The sequence below is a fragment of the Amblyraja radiata genome, chromosome 3 (assembly GCF_010909765.2).
Source record: "Amblyraja radiata isolate CabotCenter1 chromosome 3, sAmbRad1.1.pri, whole genome shotgun sequence".
Classification (NCBI taxonomy): domain Eukaryota; kingdom Metazoa; phylum Chordata; class Chondrichthyes; order Rajiformes; family Rajidae; genus Amblyraja; species Amblyraja radiata.
The window spans coordinates 111,310,945-111,328,039 of NC_045958.1; the positions used below are offsets into that span (position 1 = coordinate 111,310,945).

Sequence of the window (17,095 nt, forward strand, 5' to 3'; positions counted from 1 at the left end):
TTTATCTGTATTATACTGCATCTGCCACGCATTTGCCCACTCACTCAACCTGTCCAGGTCACCCTGCAACCTCCTAACATCCTCTTCACAGTTCACACTGCCACCCAGCTTTGTGTCATCCGCAAACCTGCCAGTGTTGCTCCTAATTCCCTCTTCCAAATCATTAATATATATGGTAAACAGTTGCGGCCCCAACATCGAGCCTTGCGGCACTCCACTCACCACTGACTGCCATTCTGAAAAGGACCCGCTCACTCCTTCTCTTTGCTTCCTGTCTGCCAACCAATTTTCTATCCATGTCAACACCCTACCCCCAATACCATGTGCTCTAATTTTAGTCACCAGTCTCTCGTGCGGGACCTTATCACAGGCTTTCTGAAAGTCTAGATACACTACATCCACTCGCACCCCTTCATCCATTTTAATTGTCACATCCTCAATAAATTCCAGAAGATTAGTCAAGCATGATTTTCCTTTCATAAATCCATGTTGACTTGGACTAATCCTTTTACTGCTATCCAAATGCCCCATTATTACCTCTTTAATAATTGACTCCAGCATCTTTCCCACCACCGAAGTCAGGCTAACTGGTCTGTAATTCCCCATTTTCTCTCTCGCTCCTTTCTTGAAAAGTGAGATAACATTAGCTATCCTCCAATCCACAGGAACTGATCCTGAATCTATTGAACATTGGAAAATGATCACCAATGCGTCCACTATTTCTAGAGCCACCTCCCTGAGGACCCCGGGATGCAGACCATCAGGCCCAGGGGATTTATCATCCTTCAGTCCCATTAGCCTACCCAATACTATTTCTCACCTAATGAGAATTTCTTTCAGTTCCTCTACCCCCTTAGATCCTCTGTCCTCCAGTACATCTGGGAGATTGTTGGTGTCTTCCTTTGCGAAGACAGATCCGAAGTACCTATTCAACTCTTCTGCCATTTCCTTGTTCCCCATAATAATTTCACCCGTGTCTGCCTTCAAGGGATCCACATTTGACTTTGCTACTCTTTTTCCCTTAAAATATCTAAAGAAGCTTTTACTGTCCTTCTTTATATTCCTGGCCAGCTTCCCTTCGCACTTCAACTTTTCAGCCTGTATTGCTCGTTTTGTTTCCTTCTGTTGTCCTAGGAAAGTTTCCCAATCCTCTGGCTTCTGGCTACTCTTTGCTGTGTTATACGTCTTTTCTTTTAGTTTTATTCTATCTCTAACTTCTCATGGCTTGTTTTTAGCTCTGACATGCACTGTCAACTGTGGGACCTTATATAGACAGGTGTGTGCCTTGCCAAATCATGTACAATTAATTTAATTTAGCACTGGTGGACTCCAATCAAGTTGTAGAAACATCTCAAGGATAATCAATGGACATTTTTGAGTCATAGCAAAGGTTCTGAATACTTATGGAAATCTAATATTTCAGATTTCTTTTTAATTGCAAAAATTTCTAAACACCTGTTTTCGCTTCTTCTTTCAGGGGTATTGTTTGTAGATTGATGATAAAAAAAATTAATTTAATCCATTTTAACATAAGGCTGTAACGTAACAAAATGTGGACAAAGTGAAGGGGTCTGAATACTTTCTGAATGCACTGTATTTTGATTACACATTAGATCAAAATGACCTTGAAGCTTTGTTGGGGGAGTCCAGAACCAGGGGCCACTGTTTAAGAATAAGGGGTAAGCCATTTAGAACGGAGACGAGGAAACACTGTTTCACACAGAGAGTTGTGGGTCTGTGGAATTCTCTGCCTCAGAGGGCGGTTCTCTGGATGCTTTCAAGAGAGAGCTAGATAGGCCTCTTGAAGATAGCGAAGTCAGGGGATATGGGGAGAAGGCAGGAACGGGGTTCTGATTGGGGATGATCAGCTGCTGTCTGAAAAAAGCTCTGAGAATAGCTAAGGACAAACTGCACCCCCTCCACATACACCTGGATATCCTGCCATCAGGCAAGAGATACCGTAGCATCAAAGCCCGGACTACCAGACTGCTAAACAGCTTCCTGCCACAGGCTGTGAGGCTGCTAAACAGTCACTCTGTACTCACAGTCACCTGATTCTGCGGCTTTGCACTGACTTTTTAATAACTCTGGCACTGGCCACTTAAATCAGCTGCCCTGGACATTTTAATGACTGTTTTTACTGTATTTTAATGTTGCTGTTTTACCTGCTTTTAACTATTTATACTGTTTCATCAGGGACTGGATTGTTTTTATTGTTATTATGTGTGAAATGTTTTAAGTTTCATGTGTCCCTGGGAAACGTCTTCTCATTTTGCACTGTACAACTGTTGCTTTGCAAGATGACAATAAAGGTTGATTGATTGAATGGCGGTGCTGGCTCGAAGGGCCGAATGGCCTACTCCTGCACCTATTGTCTATTGACCCCATTGTGGACACTGGACATTTTCTCTGGAACTGATGCACCACAATGCTGAGAAAATATATTCTGAACTTTGCATTTCACCTTAGCTCAACCTATTGTACTTGAGTTGGACTTGATTGTATTTATGTATAGTATTAACTGGCCATGTCATAAGGAATAGGAGTAGAATTAGGCCATTTGGCCCATCAAGTCTACTCCGCATTTCAATTTAGTTTAGTTTAGTTTAGTTTAGAGATACAGCTCGGAAACAGACCCTTCGGCCCACCGGGTCCGTGCCGACCAGCGATCCCTGCACACTAACACTATCCTACACCCTCTAGGGACAATTTTTACATTTACCAGGCCAATTAACCTACAAACCTGTACATCTTTGGAGTGTGGGAGTAAACCGAAGATCTCAGAGAAAACCCAAGCGGATCACAAGGAGAACGTACAAACTCCGTACAGACAGCACCCGAAGTCGGGATCGAACCCGGGTCTCCGGCGCTGCATTGGCTGTAAGGCAGGGACTCTACCGCTGCGCCACCGTAACTGTGACTGATCTATCTGATGGACGATCTATCTCTCCCTCCTAACCCCATTCTCCCGCCTTCTCCCCGTAACCTCAGTTTGGATACCATGCAAAACTAAGCTTATCCACGGTACCTCGGTACACATGACAATATTAAATCCTTGGTACTCGTTGCAATATTAAACCTAAACCTAAAGCTAAGCATGCATCAATCAAAGACACACACTGTAGGTTCCAGAGAAAGACACAAAGTGCTGGAGTAATATTGAACGGCGGTGCTGGCTCGAAGGGCCGAATGGCCTACTCCTGCACCTATTTCCTATGTTTCTATGTAACTCAGCAGGTCCAGCAGCATCTCTACAGAACATGGACAGGAGACTTTTCAGGTTGGGACCCATTCATGTTCTCCAAAGATGCAGCCTGACCCGCTGAGTTCCTCCAGCACTTTATGCCTTTCTTTGGTACACACAGTCTTTGGGTCTCTTGCCCAGAGTAGGGGGAATCGAGAACCAGAGGACATAGGTTTAAGGTGAAGGGGGAAAGATTTTACAGGAATCAGAGGGGTAACACACCAATGGGTGGTGGGTGTATGGAACGAGCTGCCGGAGGAGGTAGTCGAGGCAGGTACAATCGCGATGTTTAAAAAGCATTTAGAGAGGTACATGGATAGGACAGGTTTGGAGGGACATGGGCCAAATGCAGGCAGGTGAGACTAGTGTAGATGGGACATGTTGGTCAGTGTGGGGCCGAAGGGCCTGTTTCCACACTGTATCACTCCATGAGTCTATGACACACCAGCTTCTGCAGTTCCTTGCTATTACACATGGCTTCCGGCTCTAAAGCCTTCTTTACCCTGTTGGTTCCTTTCCCTCCTTTTGCAAGTCTCCACATGTCCCTTAACCAAGCAGAATATACATTGTTTAGTTATTTGGAGACACAGCGCTAAAACAGGCCCTTCGGACCACCGAGTCTACGCCGACCAGCGATCCCCATACACTAGCACTATCCTACACACTAGAGCCAATTTACAGAAACCAATTAGCCAATTAATTACGTGCTTGGAATGTGGGAGGAAACCAGAGCGCCTGGAGGAAACCCACGCAGGTCACAGGGGAAAAAGGTGCAAACTCCCTACCGACAGCGCCCGTAGTCAGGATGAAACCCGGGTCTCCGGCGTGCGAGGCAGAGACTCTACCGCTGCGCCACCGTGATCTCGTGAGCGAATCCCATCGATTCTGGGGCGGAGCGTGCAGCGAGCGTCTACTAACCTTTCTACAACTCTTGTCAGCGCACCTCAGCTCCTGGTCAGGATATCCGTCAATGTCAGTGTCTTTGCCACAAGTGTAGCCGTTTCCAGCCCAGCCGATTCCACACTACGGAGAGGCACAAAGACACTATTAGCAGCCTGTCACACACGCGGCTGAAGGCTAGACCGCCCCTCAGCAGTAAAACACCCCCGCTGATCATTAAGTTATTGTACAGGCACCTTACGTTTCAGAGAGAGTTAGATTTAGCTCTTGGGGCCATAGGAATCAAGGGATATGGGGGGAAAAGCAGGAACCGGGGTACTGATTTTGGATGATCAGCCATGATCATATTGAATGGCGGTGTTGGCTTGAAGGACCAAATGGCCTACTCCTGCACCTATTTTCCTATGCTTCTGTGTTTCTGTGTTTATGCAAAGCATCTTTCTGACCTGGGCCTCCTCCACTGTCAGAGTGAGGCCTAATGCAAATTGGAGGAACTGCATCTCATATTTCGCTTGGGCAGCTTACACCCCAGTGGTATGAACATTGACTTCTCTAACTTCAGGAAACCCTTGCATCCGCTCTCTCTCCATCCCCCTCCAACCAAATCTTTGTACTAAGTTCAAAGTCATCTTGTTGAGTCTCATTGTCTGTAACTCCTTTTCACCCCAGCCTGTTTCCTTTGTCATCGCTACTTTATTGCATATCCTTCATTTATTTGTTCTATATCTCTCTATATTGCCATCTAGATCTCTTGTTTCTCTTTCCCCTGACTTCCAGTCTGAAGAAGGGTCTCGACCCGAAACGTCACCTATTCCTTCACTCCAATGATGCTGCCTGTCCTGCTGAGTTACGTCAGCTTTTTGTGTACCCATTTTCCTCTCCCTGTTCACCGTGGACAGCATGATTGTACTCGTATATAGTTTAGTTTAGTTTAGAGATACAGCACGGAAAAAGACCCTTCGGCCCACCGAGTCCGCGCCGACCCAGTACACCAGCTCTTTCCTACGCACCAGGGACAATTTACAATCTTTACCGAAACCAATTAACCTACAAATCTTTGGATTGAGGGAGGATACAGGAGCACCCGGAGGAAACCCACGCGGTCACGGGGAGGACGTACAAACTCCGTACAGACAGCACCAGTAGTCACGATCGAACCCGGGTGTCTGGTGCTGTAAGGCAGCAACTCTACCGCTGCGCCACCGTGCCGCCCCAGTCCAAGTCTTTACGCTGACTGGATAGCATGCAATGAAAAGCTTTTCACTGTACCTCGGTACACGTGACAATAATAAACTAAACTAAACTAAATTACGCGTTGTTCCTTTAATACCAAAGCTTGATTTACTTGCTGGTATTTTTGGAATAAGGTGTCAAATTTACCACTGACAGCATAGTCGCATATATGTTTAATTTATGCGATTTTGAATTACTGGCCACTTTTCAAGCACGTAACCTCCACATAAAACGTGAGCGGTCTGTATTTTGTACAAGGGGTTAGGATAGAGGATGACTTGTGTACAGGTACGTGGATAGGAAGGGTTTCTAAGGATATGGGCCAAACAGGTGGGACTAGTGGAGACGGGGCACCTTGGTCGGCATGGGTAAGTTGGGCCGAAGGGCCTGTTCCATTGCTGTATGACTCCATGACTGGAACAGTGGAGTATCATATTAGAAACAGAAAAATAGAAACATAGAAACATAGACAATAGGTGCAGGAGTAGGCCATTCAGCCCTTCGAGCCAGCACCGCCATTAAATATGATCATGGCTAATCACCCAAAATCAGGACCCCGTTCTGGCTTTTTCCCCATAACCCTTGATTCCCTTAGCTGTAAGAGCTAAATCTAACTCTCTCTTGTGAATTGGCCTCCACTGCCTTCTGTGACAGAGAATTCCACAGATTCACAACTCTCTGGGTGAAAATGTTTTTCCTCGCTTCAGTCCTAAATGGCCTATCCCATATTCTTAAACTGTGACCCCTGTTCTGGACTCCCCCAACATCGGGAAAATGTTCCCTGCATCTAGCCTGTTTAAGAATTTTATATATTTCAATAAGATATCCTCTCATCCTTCTAAATTCCAGTCGACCCATTGTTTCATCATATGTCAGACCCGCCATCCCGGGAATTAACCTGGTGAATATACGCTGCACTTCCTCAATAGCAAGAATGTCATTCTTCAAATTAGGAGACCAAAATTGCACACAATACTCCAGGTGCGGTCTCACCAGGGCCCAGTAAAACTGCAGGAGGACCTCCTTGCTCCTAAACTCAAATTGTCTCCCTATGCCATTTGCCATACTTCCCTCGGGCAGTAGTATGAACGTTGATTTCAAGTAACCCTTGCATTCCCTCCCTCCCTCCCTCTCCCACCCTAGTTGTCCAACTAGTTCTACTGTTTAAGAAAGAACTGCAGATGCCGGAAAAATTGAAGGTAGACAAAAAATGCTGGAGACACTCAGCGGGTGAGGCAGCGTCTATGGAGAGAAGGAATGGGCGATGTTTCGGGTCGAGTCCCTTCTTCAGACTGATGTCGGAGGGGGGGGCGGGAAAAAGAAAGGAAGAGGCGGAGACAGTCGGCTTGTGGGAGAGCTGGGAAGGGTGAGGGGAAAGAGGGAGAAAGCAAGGGCTATCTAAAATCAGAGAAGACAATGTTCATACTGCTGGGGTGTAAACTACCCAAGCAAAATATGAGGTGCTGTTCCTCCAATTTACGCTGGGCCTACTCACTCTGGCAATGGAGGAGGCCCAGGACAGAAAGAAAATGGTCTACTGTTCCACTGTACTGAAACAGTTCTACTGTTCGACCCTTGTATCCCTTTGTTATCACCTCTACCCCGCCAACAATGGGTCATTGTGGGCTCCACCCTTCTTTGGTCATCTTTTACCGGCCCATTCAGCCTGCACATGTCCCACACTGCAGCACATGTCCTTTTGTGGACTCAATTCAAGGCATTGATTGATTGAAAGGTACAGCATGGAAACGGGCCCTTCGGCCCATCAAGTCCATGCTGACCGACGATCGCCCGCTCACACTAGTTCTAAGTTATCCCACTTTCACATCCAATCCCTACACATTGGGAGCAATTTACAGGAGCCCATTAACCTACAAACCTGCACGTCTTTGGGATGTGGGAGGAAACTGGAACGGCAGAGGAAACCCACGCGGTCGCAAGGAGAACGCGCAAACTCTACACAGACAGCAACCGAGGTCAGGATCGAACCTGCGTCTCTACCAGCTGCGCCACCGTGCCGCCCTTGAATCTAATTTTCCAAGTCTTTGAAACATGTTATGATGTGCCTGATCTTACAGTGTCCAAGGAAGCAGATAGTTTTAGAGTAGCTCAGTTGGTCAGGCAGCATCTCTGGAGAAAAGGAATACTGGACTGGAGAAGTCTTGGGTTGAGACCATCCTTCAGACCCGAAACGTCACATATTCCTTTTCTCCAGAGATGCATCCTGACCCGCTGAGTTACTCCAGCTCTTTTTTTTAGTCTATTTTAGTTAGGTTAATTTAGTTTAGAGATGCAGCCCAGAAACAGGCCATTTGGCCCACTGAGTCCATGCCGCCCAGCGATCTCCCATACGCTAGCTCTCTCTTACACACTGGGGACAATTTACAGGAGCCAATTAACCTACAAACGTCACCTATTCCTTCACTCCAGAGATGCTGCCTGAGTGTGGGAGGAAACTGGAGCCCCCGGGGAAAATCCACGCGGTCACGGGGAGAACGTACAAACTCCGTACAGACAGCACCCGTGGTCTCGACACTATTTATTCAGCCAGCCCACAGCGCTGAACCACTTTAAAAAAAAAAAATTTTAATCAAAAAATGTATTCAATTATTAAAAAATAATAATTATACTACAATAAAACAAGCCGGAACCCACCACCATACGACAATACAAACATATATCCATAATAACCTACTACACAATTATGATACAATCCTTATTGAGGATACAATCAACACCCTGCGGAGCCCAGCGGTCCCAGAACTCCCTCAGGGTGCCCGTGGACAGGGCGTATTCCCTTTCTAACCCCACCCGGGCACGGACGTATCCCCGGAAAAGGGGCAGGCAGCCGGCTCGGGTAGAGCCCTCCACTGCCTGGCGCCTTGACTCTCGGATGGGCCAGCTTGGCCAGGCCCAGGAGCAACCCAACCAGGACATCTTCAGCCCTACCCTCTCCCCTACGCACAGGGTGTCCAAAGATGAGGATGGTGGGTGAGAAATGCAGCCAGAAGGCAAGGAGCAGCCCCTTTAGGTATTCAAACAGTGGCTGCAGCCTCACGCACTCCATGTACACACGTGGTACACAGACTCTTCCAGCCCGCAAAAGTGGCAGGCGGCTGGCGAGTCTGCGCTGAACCACTGGTGCATGCGACGCCTGTGTGTTGAACTCACGATACAAATTATGACACCGTCTCTCTCCAGGAAGCACTGTGCGTTGCCGTGGCAGGGGTTCAGCAGCCTGTTGTTGCAGCTCTTCTCCGGCTTGCAGCCTCTCACTTGGTCTCCGGTGTATCCACCCTCACAGTCTCCACATCTGAACGAACCCTGGAACAATCAGCAAAGAAATACATTGGCAAACTGTCCGGTGTTAAAGCAGAGCGCTGCAGGCGCTGAAACTCATAAAGCAAACTAACGTGTGTGGGAACTAGTCAGGAAGCAGCCACGGTGAGATAAAAAGAGGTCATGTATAAAATCATATGATCATATATAAAATCCTGCATAAAACCATGAGAGGAATCGATCGGGTAGATTCGCCCACTCTGGGCAAGAAACCCCGTGTAGGTGAATCGAGGACCAGAGGACATAGGTTCAAAGAGAAGGGGAGAAGATTAAATCGGAATCTGAGGGGTGACTTTTTCACACAAAGGTTGGTGGGTGTATGGAACAAGCTGCCAGAGGAGCTAGTTGAGGCTGGGACCATCCCAATGCTTCAGAAACAGTTAGACAGGTACATGGATAAGATGGGTTTGGAGAGATATGGACCAAACACGGGCAGGTGGGACTAGTGTAGCTGGGATATTGTTGGCCGGTGTGGGCGAGTTGAGACAAAGGGCTTGTTTCCACACTGTATCACTCTATGACTATCATATCTTAGTTCAATTACCTTCACCAGTACATAATTCACAACGTTTAAGAAACATTTAGACAGGTACATGGATACGTCAGGTTTGGAGTGCTATGGGCCAAATGCAGGCAGGTGGGACTAGTGTAGGTGGGGCATGCCAAATGGCCTGTTTCCACATGGTATGGCTCTGAATGTACAATTCCCTGAAAGTGGCATGATGGCTACTAGGGATTTAATACATTGGCCATCATCACTCTTGACTCTTATAGGGAGAGGTTGGGCAGGCTAGCACTATAAGTCCTTGGAGCACAGGGGCTGAAGGGTGACAATAGACCATAGACAATAGACAATAGTGATCTTATAGAAGTGTATAAGATTATGAGGGGAATAGATCGGGTAAATGCCCAGAGTCTGTTACCCAGAGCAGGGGAATCAAGAACCAGAGGACATGGGTTGAAGGTGATACGGGAAGGTATTAAGCACTCCTTGAGCTTGCAAGTTCATGGGTACGATACGATACCATACGATAGAACTTTATTTACCCCAGGAGGGAAATTGATCTAACAGTCATAAAACACAAAATACATGAAGCATGAAATGAAAGTGACAAGTGGAAAGGATTGGGGACGTACAAAGATTGGGGAGGGGGGGAGAATTGATCTCAGTCTACTCCACGACAGAAGGGGGAGGGGTTGTACAGTTTGATAGCCACAGGGAAGAAGGATCTCCTGTGGCGTTCTGTGCTGCATCTTGGTGGAACCAGTCTGTTGCTGAAGGTGCTCCTCAGGTTGGCCAGTGTGTCACGGAGGGGGTGAGCTGTATTGTCCAGGATCCTCCGCAGTTTGAGGAGCATCCTCCCCTCCAAGACCAACCTCACCATGAACCCAACTCCAACTCTGCCCCCAGGATGGAGCCAGCCTTCCTGATGAGTTTGTTGACCCTATTGACAATGCAAGAACCAAAGGCAGAGAGATTGGAGCGGTAGTGGAAATAATGTGACAAGTGATGGAAGATCTGGGTCACGGTCATGGTCTGGATGGAGCATGGAATCATCCTTCATTATCCTCGCCATTGGCAAATCTATTCTGGTCAGGCAGAGGAAGAGAAAGAGAGAGGGAGTGAGAGACACAGCACTGTAGGGAGAGACAGAAAGGGGTCAAATGGAATAGGATGTACCACACAGGCAAAGTTAGTGTCGGATGTGAAGTGCATTGGAAGCACTGATCGAGGATCAGGGCTCAGATTCCTTACCATGGTGTTGATACACTGGGAGTTGGGGGTACAGCCTCCGTTCCTTCCATCGCTGCATTCATCCATGTCCACGCACACCTGCTCGGTCAGGCACATTGCAATTTGGTTAGTTACACTGCTCATGGACCTTAATGCTCAGTCCTTCTCACCTTCTGGAGCTTAGTTTAACCTAGTCGAGTCTAGTTTCGTTTTAGTTTAGTTTAGAGACACAGCGCGGAAACAGGCCCTCTCCGCCCACCGTGTCCATGCCGACCAGCGATCCCCGCATACTAACACTATCCTACACCCACTAGGGACAATTTTTACATTCACCAAGCCAATTAACCTACATACCTGCACGTCTTTGGATTGTGGGAGGAAACGGAAGATCTCGGAGAAAACCCACGCAGATCACGGGGAGAACGTACAAACTCCGTACAGACAGCACCCGTAGTTAGGATTGAACCCGTGTCTCTGGCGCTGCAAGCACTGTAAGGCAGCAACTCTGCTGCTGCGCCACTGTGCCACCCACTGCAGTGGTTTCCTGCAGTTCGTTTTGCTAGAAGCTTGCAGAAACTCTTCCTCAAATCCTTCTCGCTACAGTGTGGAGTTTTCAATGCACTGGTAATGCCTATTGGCTTAATTCACTGCCTGTACTTGTTTCTTGCAGCTGTTAATTTATTTTAAATAACTGCCTTAAAATACCTTCGATTAGAATGAATTGCAAAATACGTTTGTCCCTTGTTAAAAATAATCATTAACTGGGCACATAGAATGAGCTGCCAGAGGAAGTACAGAAACAGGTCATTTGGCCCAACTTGCCCACACTGATCACCATGTACCATCTGCACAGGTCCCACCTGCCAGCGTTTGGCCCATGTCCCTCTAAACCTGTCCTATCCATGTACCTGTCTAAATGTTTGTTAAACGTTGCTATAGTTCCTGCCCCAACTACCTCCTCTGGCAGCTCGTTTTACCCACCCACCAGGCTTTGTGTAAAAAAAAGTTACCCCTCAGATTCCCATTAAATCTTTCCCCCCTCACATTCAACCTATGCCCTCTGGTGTTCGATTCCCCTATGCTCTGCAGAAAACCCGATCTATTCCCCTTATGATCTCACAGAGAAGCTCACGATAAGATACTTTACGATACGAGAGAACTTTATTTATCCTAGGAGGGAAATTGATCTGCCAACCGTCATAAAAACACGATTTTTATGTGTCCACCATAAAAACACAAAATACGTGAAACATGAAATTAAAGTGATGAGTGGAAAGGATTGGGGATGTGCTGGGGGGGGGGGGTGGGGCAATCAGTCTCAGTCTACTCCACGACAGAAGGGGGAGGAGTTGTACAGTTTGATAGCCACAGGGAAGAAGGACCTCCTGTGGCGTTCTGTCCTGCATCTTGGAGGAACCAGTCTGTTGCTGAAGGTGCTCCTCAGGTTGACCAGTGTGTCATCGAGGGGGTGAGCTGTATTGTCCAGGATGCCCCGCAGTTTGAGGAGCATCCTCCCCTCCAAGACCAACCTCCCATGAATCCAACTCCAACTCTGCCCCCAGGATGGAGCCAGCCTTCCTGATGAGTTTGTTGATCTTATTGGTGTCCGCAGCCTTCGCCCTGCTGCCCCGGCACACGGCAGCGAAGAAGATGGCACTGGCTACCACCGATTGGTAGAACATCTGCAGCACCTTACTGCAGATGTTGAAGGAGGGGAGCCTTCTCAAAAAGTACAGCCGGCTTTCCCTTCTTGTACACAGCCTCAGCGTTCCTGGACCAGTCCAGTTTACTGTCCAGGTACACTCCAAGGTATTTGTACTCCTTGGTAAACTGCACATCCACGCCATTGATGGAGACAGGGGACAGGGGTGTTCCTCTCCTCCTAAAGACCACCACCACCAATTCCTTGAAGACTCCTTGCTGGCTGTTCACTACTAACCCACTGTTACAAAATACCTTTGGGCCATTGAGGTTTTGTGCAAAGAGTTTGTGCTTTGTCTGACGTTTACCTGTTTATGTTTCCTTGCATGTTCCACTCCTACTCCTGACACGCTTCGGCCAGTGTAGCCCGCTGGACAATTCTCACACTTGTAACCTGGGAAGGTATTCACACAGCGAACTCCAGCAGAACACGGGCTGATCCGACACTACAAGGAAACAACATGAGAATGAAAGGAGGTAGACAAAAATGCCGGAGAAACTCAGCGGGTGAGGCAGCATCTATGGAGCGAAGGAAACGCGCGACGTTTCGGGTCGAGACCCTTCTTCAGACTGAAGAAGGGTCTCAACCCGAAACGTTGCCTATTTCCTTCGCTCCACAGATGCTGCCTCACCCGCTGAGTTTCTCCGGCATTTTTGTCAACCTGCGATTTTCCAGCATCTGCAGTTCCTTCTTAGAATTAAAGGATGTTCCTTTAGGAAGGAGATGAGGAGGAATTTCTTCAGGCAGAGGGTGATGAATAGGTGGAATTCAATGCCACAGAAGGCTGTGGAGGCCGTCAATGAATATTTTTAAGGCAGGGAAAGATAGATAGAATTCTTGATTAGTACGGGTGTGAGGGGTTATGGGGAGGAGGCAGGAGAATGGGGTTGAGGGGGAGGGCTAGATCAGCCATGATTGATGGCGGAGTAGACTTGATGGGCCGAATGGCCTCATTCTTCTCCTATCACTTATTAGACACGACTCCTGATGAAAAGTGCTTGTGAATAAAGGCTAATGTGGTTTAGTTTGATTTGATTTGATTTGTTTATTTGCTCCGAACAAGTAAAGACATAAATAGGAATAAATAACAACAACAAAATCGAAATAGTCAAACAATTGGACATTCCAGGCAATATTTGCAAAGCAATGAAAAGCATAAAGCAAAATTTAAATGTCCAACACTTTTTCTTTACAAGCTCGAAAAGGAGTGAGAAGAAGAATAACTTATTTAATCTCACCCCTTGTCCCTAAACCCTTCTTCCATATTTAATAATTAATTAATTAATCATAATAATACCCCAGACAATTTTTAGAGATGCATACAAACATATATATACATACAACTGATATACACTTACAAGTAATATGTATGAAGTAACCAAAAAACATAAATAAATAATAAATAAAATAATAAATAAACATTAACCCCTGTTTGTCAACCATCCCCTTCATCCCTGCACCTTGTGTAAAAAAGTTTTTTGTATGTCATTTTGAACTGGTTCATGTTTGGACATTGCTTTAACTCCACATTCAAACTGTTCCACAATCCTACTCCACAGACCGAAATACAAAAAGTTTTTCTGGTCGTGCGGACTCTTTGTACCTTAAAATTAAATATTCTTCTTAAATTATAACCCCCCACTCGCTCTTTGAATAATTTTTGTATATTTCCAGGTAAGTTTTTATTTTTGGCCCTAAACATTATCTGTGCTGTTTTAAATGCAACCAAATCTTCTAATTTTAATTATTTTGACTGTAAGAATAATGGATTAGTGTGACCCAGATACCTGACATTGTGAATAATAGGTATTGCTCTTTTTTGCAGAATATGTAATGAATGTAGCGAACTTTTATAGTTATTGCCCCAGACTTCTGCACAGTAATTTAAATAGGGTAAGATTAGTGAACAGTAGAGAATGCGGAGTGATTTGTGATCCAGAACCTGCTTAACTTTGTGTAATACAGAAATGCTTTTTGACAGTTTGGATTGTACATGTTTAATGTGTGATTTCCAGCTGATTCTATCATCCATTATAACCCCAAGAAATTTATTTTCATGAACTCGTTCAATTTCAACCCCATTTATCTTTATATTTGCTTGTGTATTTGTTCTGCAATTACCAAATAACATTATTTTGGTTTTGCTCAAGTTTAATGATATTTTGTTCCTGTCAAACCATGTTTTCAGTTTGCCCATTTCTTTTGTTATTTTTCCAGTAGTTGTTTTAAATTCTCCCCAGAACAAAAAATATTTGTGTCGTCTGCAAACAAGACCAGCCTCAAGGCATTGGACACATTACAAATGTCGTTTATATACATGATGAATAGTTTTGGACCCAACACTGACCCCTGGGGGACACCACAAGCAATGTCCAAACATGTAGCTGCCCAGCTTCACAAACTGTTCAAAAGGGAACTGCAGATGCTGGAATATCGAAGGTACACAAAATTGCTGGGGAAACTCAGCGGGTGCAGCAGCATCTATGGAGCGAAGGAAATAGGCGACGTTTCGGGCCGAAACGTCGCCTATTTCCTTCGCTCCATAGATGCTGCTGCACCCGCTGAGTTTCCCCAGCAATTTTGTGTACCAGCTTCACAAACTGCTGCCTGTTACTTAAATAGCTTTTTATCCAATCCAGTACTAGACCTCTGATGCCATACCTTTCTAATTTTTTTAATAAAATATCATGATTGATCGTATCAAATGCTTTCTTTATATCAATAAATATCCCAGCTGCATATAGTTTGTGGTATCTTCAATTGATTCTATTATTGCAAGTGATGTTGATCTGTTAGATCTGAATCCATATTGACTTTCAGTGATTAGTTTATGCTTTTCTACAAATATGTCTAGTCTATTGTTGAACATTTTTTCTAGTATTTTGGAGAATTGAGGGAGTAAAGAAACAGGTCTGTAGTTTGTGAAATGATGCTTGTTCCCAGTTTTGTATATTGGTATGACTTTTACTATTTTCATTTTGATTGGAAAAGTACCGGTTTGGAAAGATAAATTACAGATGAATGTTAAAGGTTTGGAAATCCCCTCAATGACCATCTTAACTAACGACATGTCAATGTCGTTGAAATCAGTAGACATTTTGTTTTTATATGTTTTAACAATGTCCAACAGTTCTTTTTCATCTACTGCCATAAGAAACATAGAGCAGGGATTTCTCTCCAATAAATTCTCAGGAGTTTCTCCAGATGTCCCTGGATCAGGGATTTGTTTAGCCAGGTCTGGTCCAACATTTACAAAAAAATTATTAAAGCTATTATCTACATCCTCCATATTATAATTTTCATTGTCCTTATCAATAAAATACTTCTGGTAGTTTGTTTTCCCCGGGCCATTCTGATAATATTATTAAGTATACTCCATATTCTTTTTATGTTGTTTTTGTTATCATCTAATATTTTCTTATAATAATCTTTCTTGCTTGTTCTTATAATATAAGTTAACTTATTTTTGTAATTTTAATATTTATTTTCTGTATCTTTAGTTCTCTGTCTTATAAAATCTCTGTATAGTGCATTTTTACAGGCATTTTGTAATCCTTTTGTAATCCATGGACATTTAGTATTTATTGGTTTTCTGTTATATTCTTTGATTGGACAGTTTTTTTATCATATAGTGACTTAAACATAGTAATAAATGATTCATAAATGTTTCATAAGCACTGTCAATGTCTCTTTTTTGGTATATTATGTCCCAGTTTTGTGCCAGTAAGTCCTTTTTTAGTGCCTTGATAGCTTCATCCGATCTCACTCGTCTATATTCTGTTAGTTTGTATGGTTTGTTGTTCCTGTGGATGTAATCATAAACTATGAAAACTGGCAAGTGGTCACTTATATCGTTGATTAATAATCCACTTACTATTTTGTTTTCAATGTCATTGAAACAGTTCTTTTTCAATACGGTCATCCCCACCAAGCTCACCACCAAACTCCACCAGCTAGGCCTCAGCTCACCGATATGCGCTTGGATCCTGAACTTTCTCACGGAGCGACCGCAGGCAGTGAGACTGGGCCCGCACCTGTCCTCCACCATCACCCTGAGCACCGGCACACCACAGGGTTGTGTACTAAGCCCCATGCTCTACTCCCTCTTCACTCACGACTGTGTCCCTGCATTCGACACCAACACCATCGTGAAGTTTGCAGACGACACAACAGTGATTGGGCTGATCACCAACGGTGATGAAACAAAATACAGAGCGGAGGTGCAGAACCTGGCGGACTGGTGCGCCAATAACAACTTGGCACTAAACACCTCCAAGACCAAGGAGCTGATTATTGACTTCAGGAGGTCCCATTCTGGAGAATACGCCCCAATCTCCATTTATGGGGAAAGTGTGGAGAGAGTGTCCAGCTTTAAGTTTCTGGGCACTCACATTTCAGAAGACCTCACATGGTCCACAAACACCGCCGCGCTGGTCAAGAAGGCACAGCAACGACTGTTCTTCCTGAGGACATTAAAAAAGACTAGTCTGCCCCAACAGCTGCTGACAACATTCTACCGCTGCACCACAGAGAGCATACTAACGTATGGCATCTCTGTGTGGTATCTCAGCTGCACGGAGGCGGAGAGGAGAGCTCTTCAGCGCGTCGTCAACAGAGCGCAGAGGATCATCGGGACAGAGCTACCAGCCTTGGAGGGCATCTACCACACGCGGTGCCTCAGGAAGGCCCTCAGCATCCATAAGGACTCATCACACCCCTGCCACGGTCTGTTTCAACTACTTCCCTCCGGCAGACGTTACAAGGCCTTCTACGCCCGAACCTCCAGACTCAGGAACAGTTTCATCCCAAGAGCTATAGCGGCTCTGAACCGGCCCTAATGAGTGCCCCCCCACCCACCCCCTTTGGACAGTCTCCCTCAGATGGTCACGTCAATCAATTCAGCTTGTTTATTTATGTATTGTATTTATTTACCTTTCTTGTA

At 45.3% G+C, this 17,095-nt stretch overlaps 1 protein-coding gene across 1 annotated transcript in view; it reads right to left on the reverse strand.

Moving 5' to 3' along the window:
- thbs4 (thrombospondin 4) overlaps positions 1-17,095 on the reverse strand; it is a 106,443-nt gene that overhangs the window by 37,177 nt on the left and 52,171 nt on the right. Inside the window, exons 9-12 of the mRNA XM_033018587.1 lie at positions 12,461-12,598; positions 10,473-10,550; positions 8,549-8,701; positions 4,163-4,267 (exon numbers count right to left, since the gene is read on the reverse strand). Coding sequence (XP_032874478.1) covers positions 4,163-4,267; positions 8,549-8,701; positions 10,473-10,550; positions 12,461-12,598 — 474 coding nt within the window. The remainder of the gene's footprint in view (positions 1-4,162; positions 4,268-8,548; positions 8,702-10,472; positions 10,551-12,460; positions 12,599-17,095) is intronic.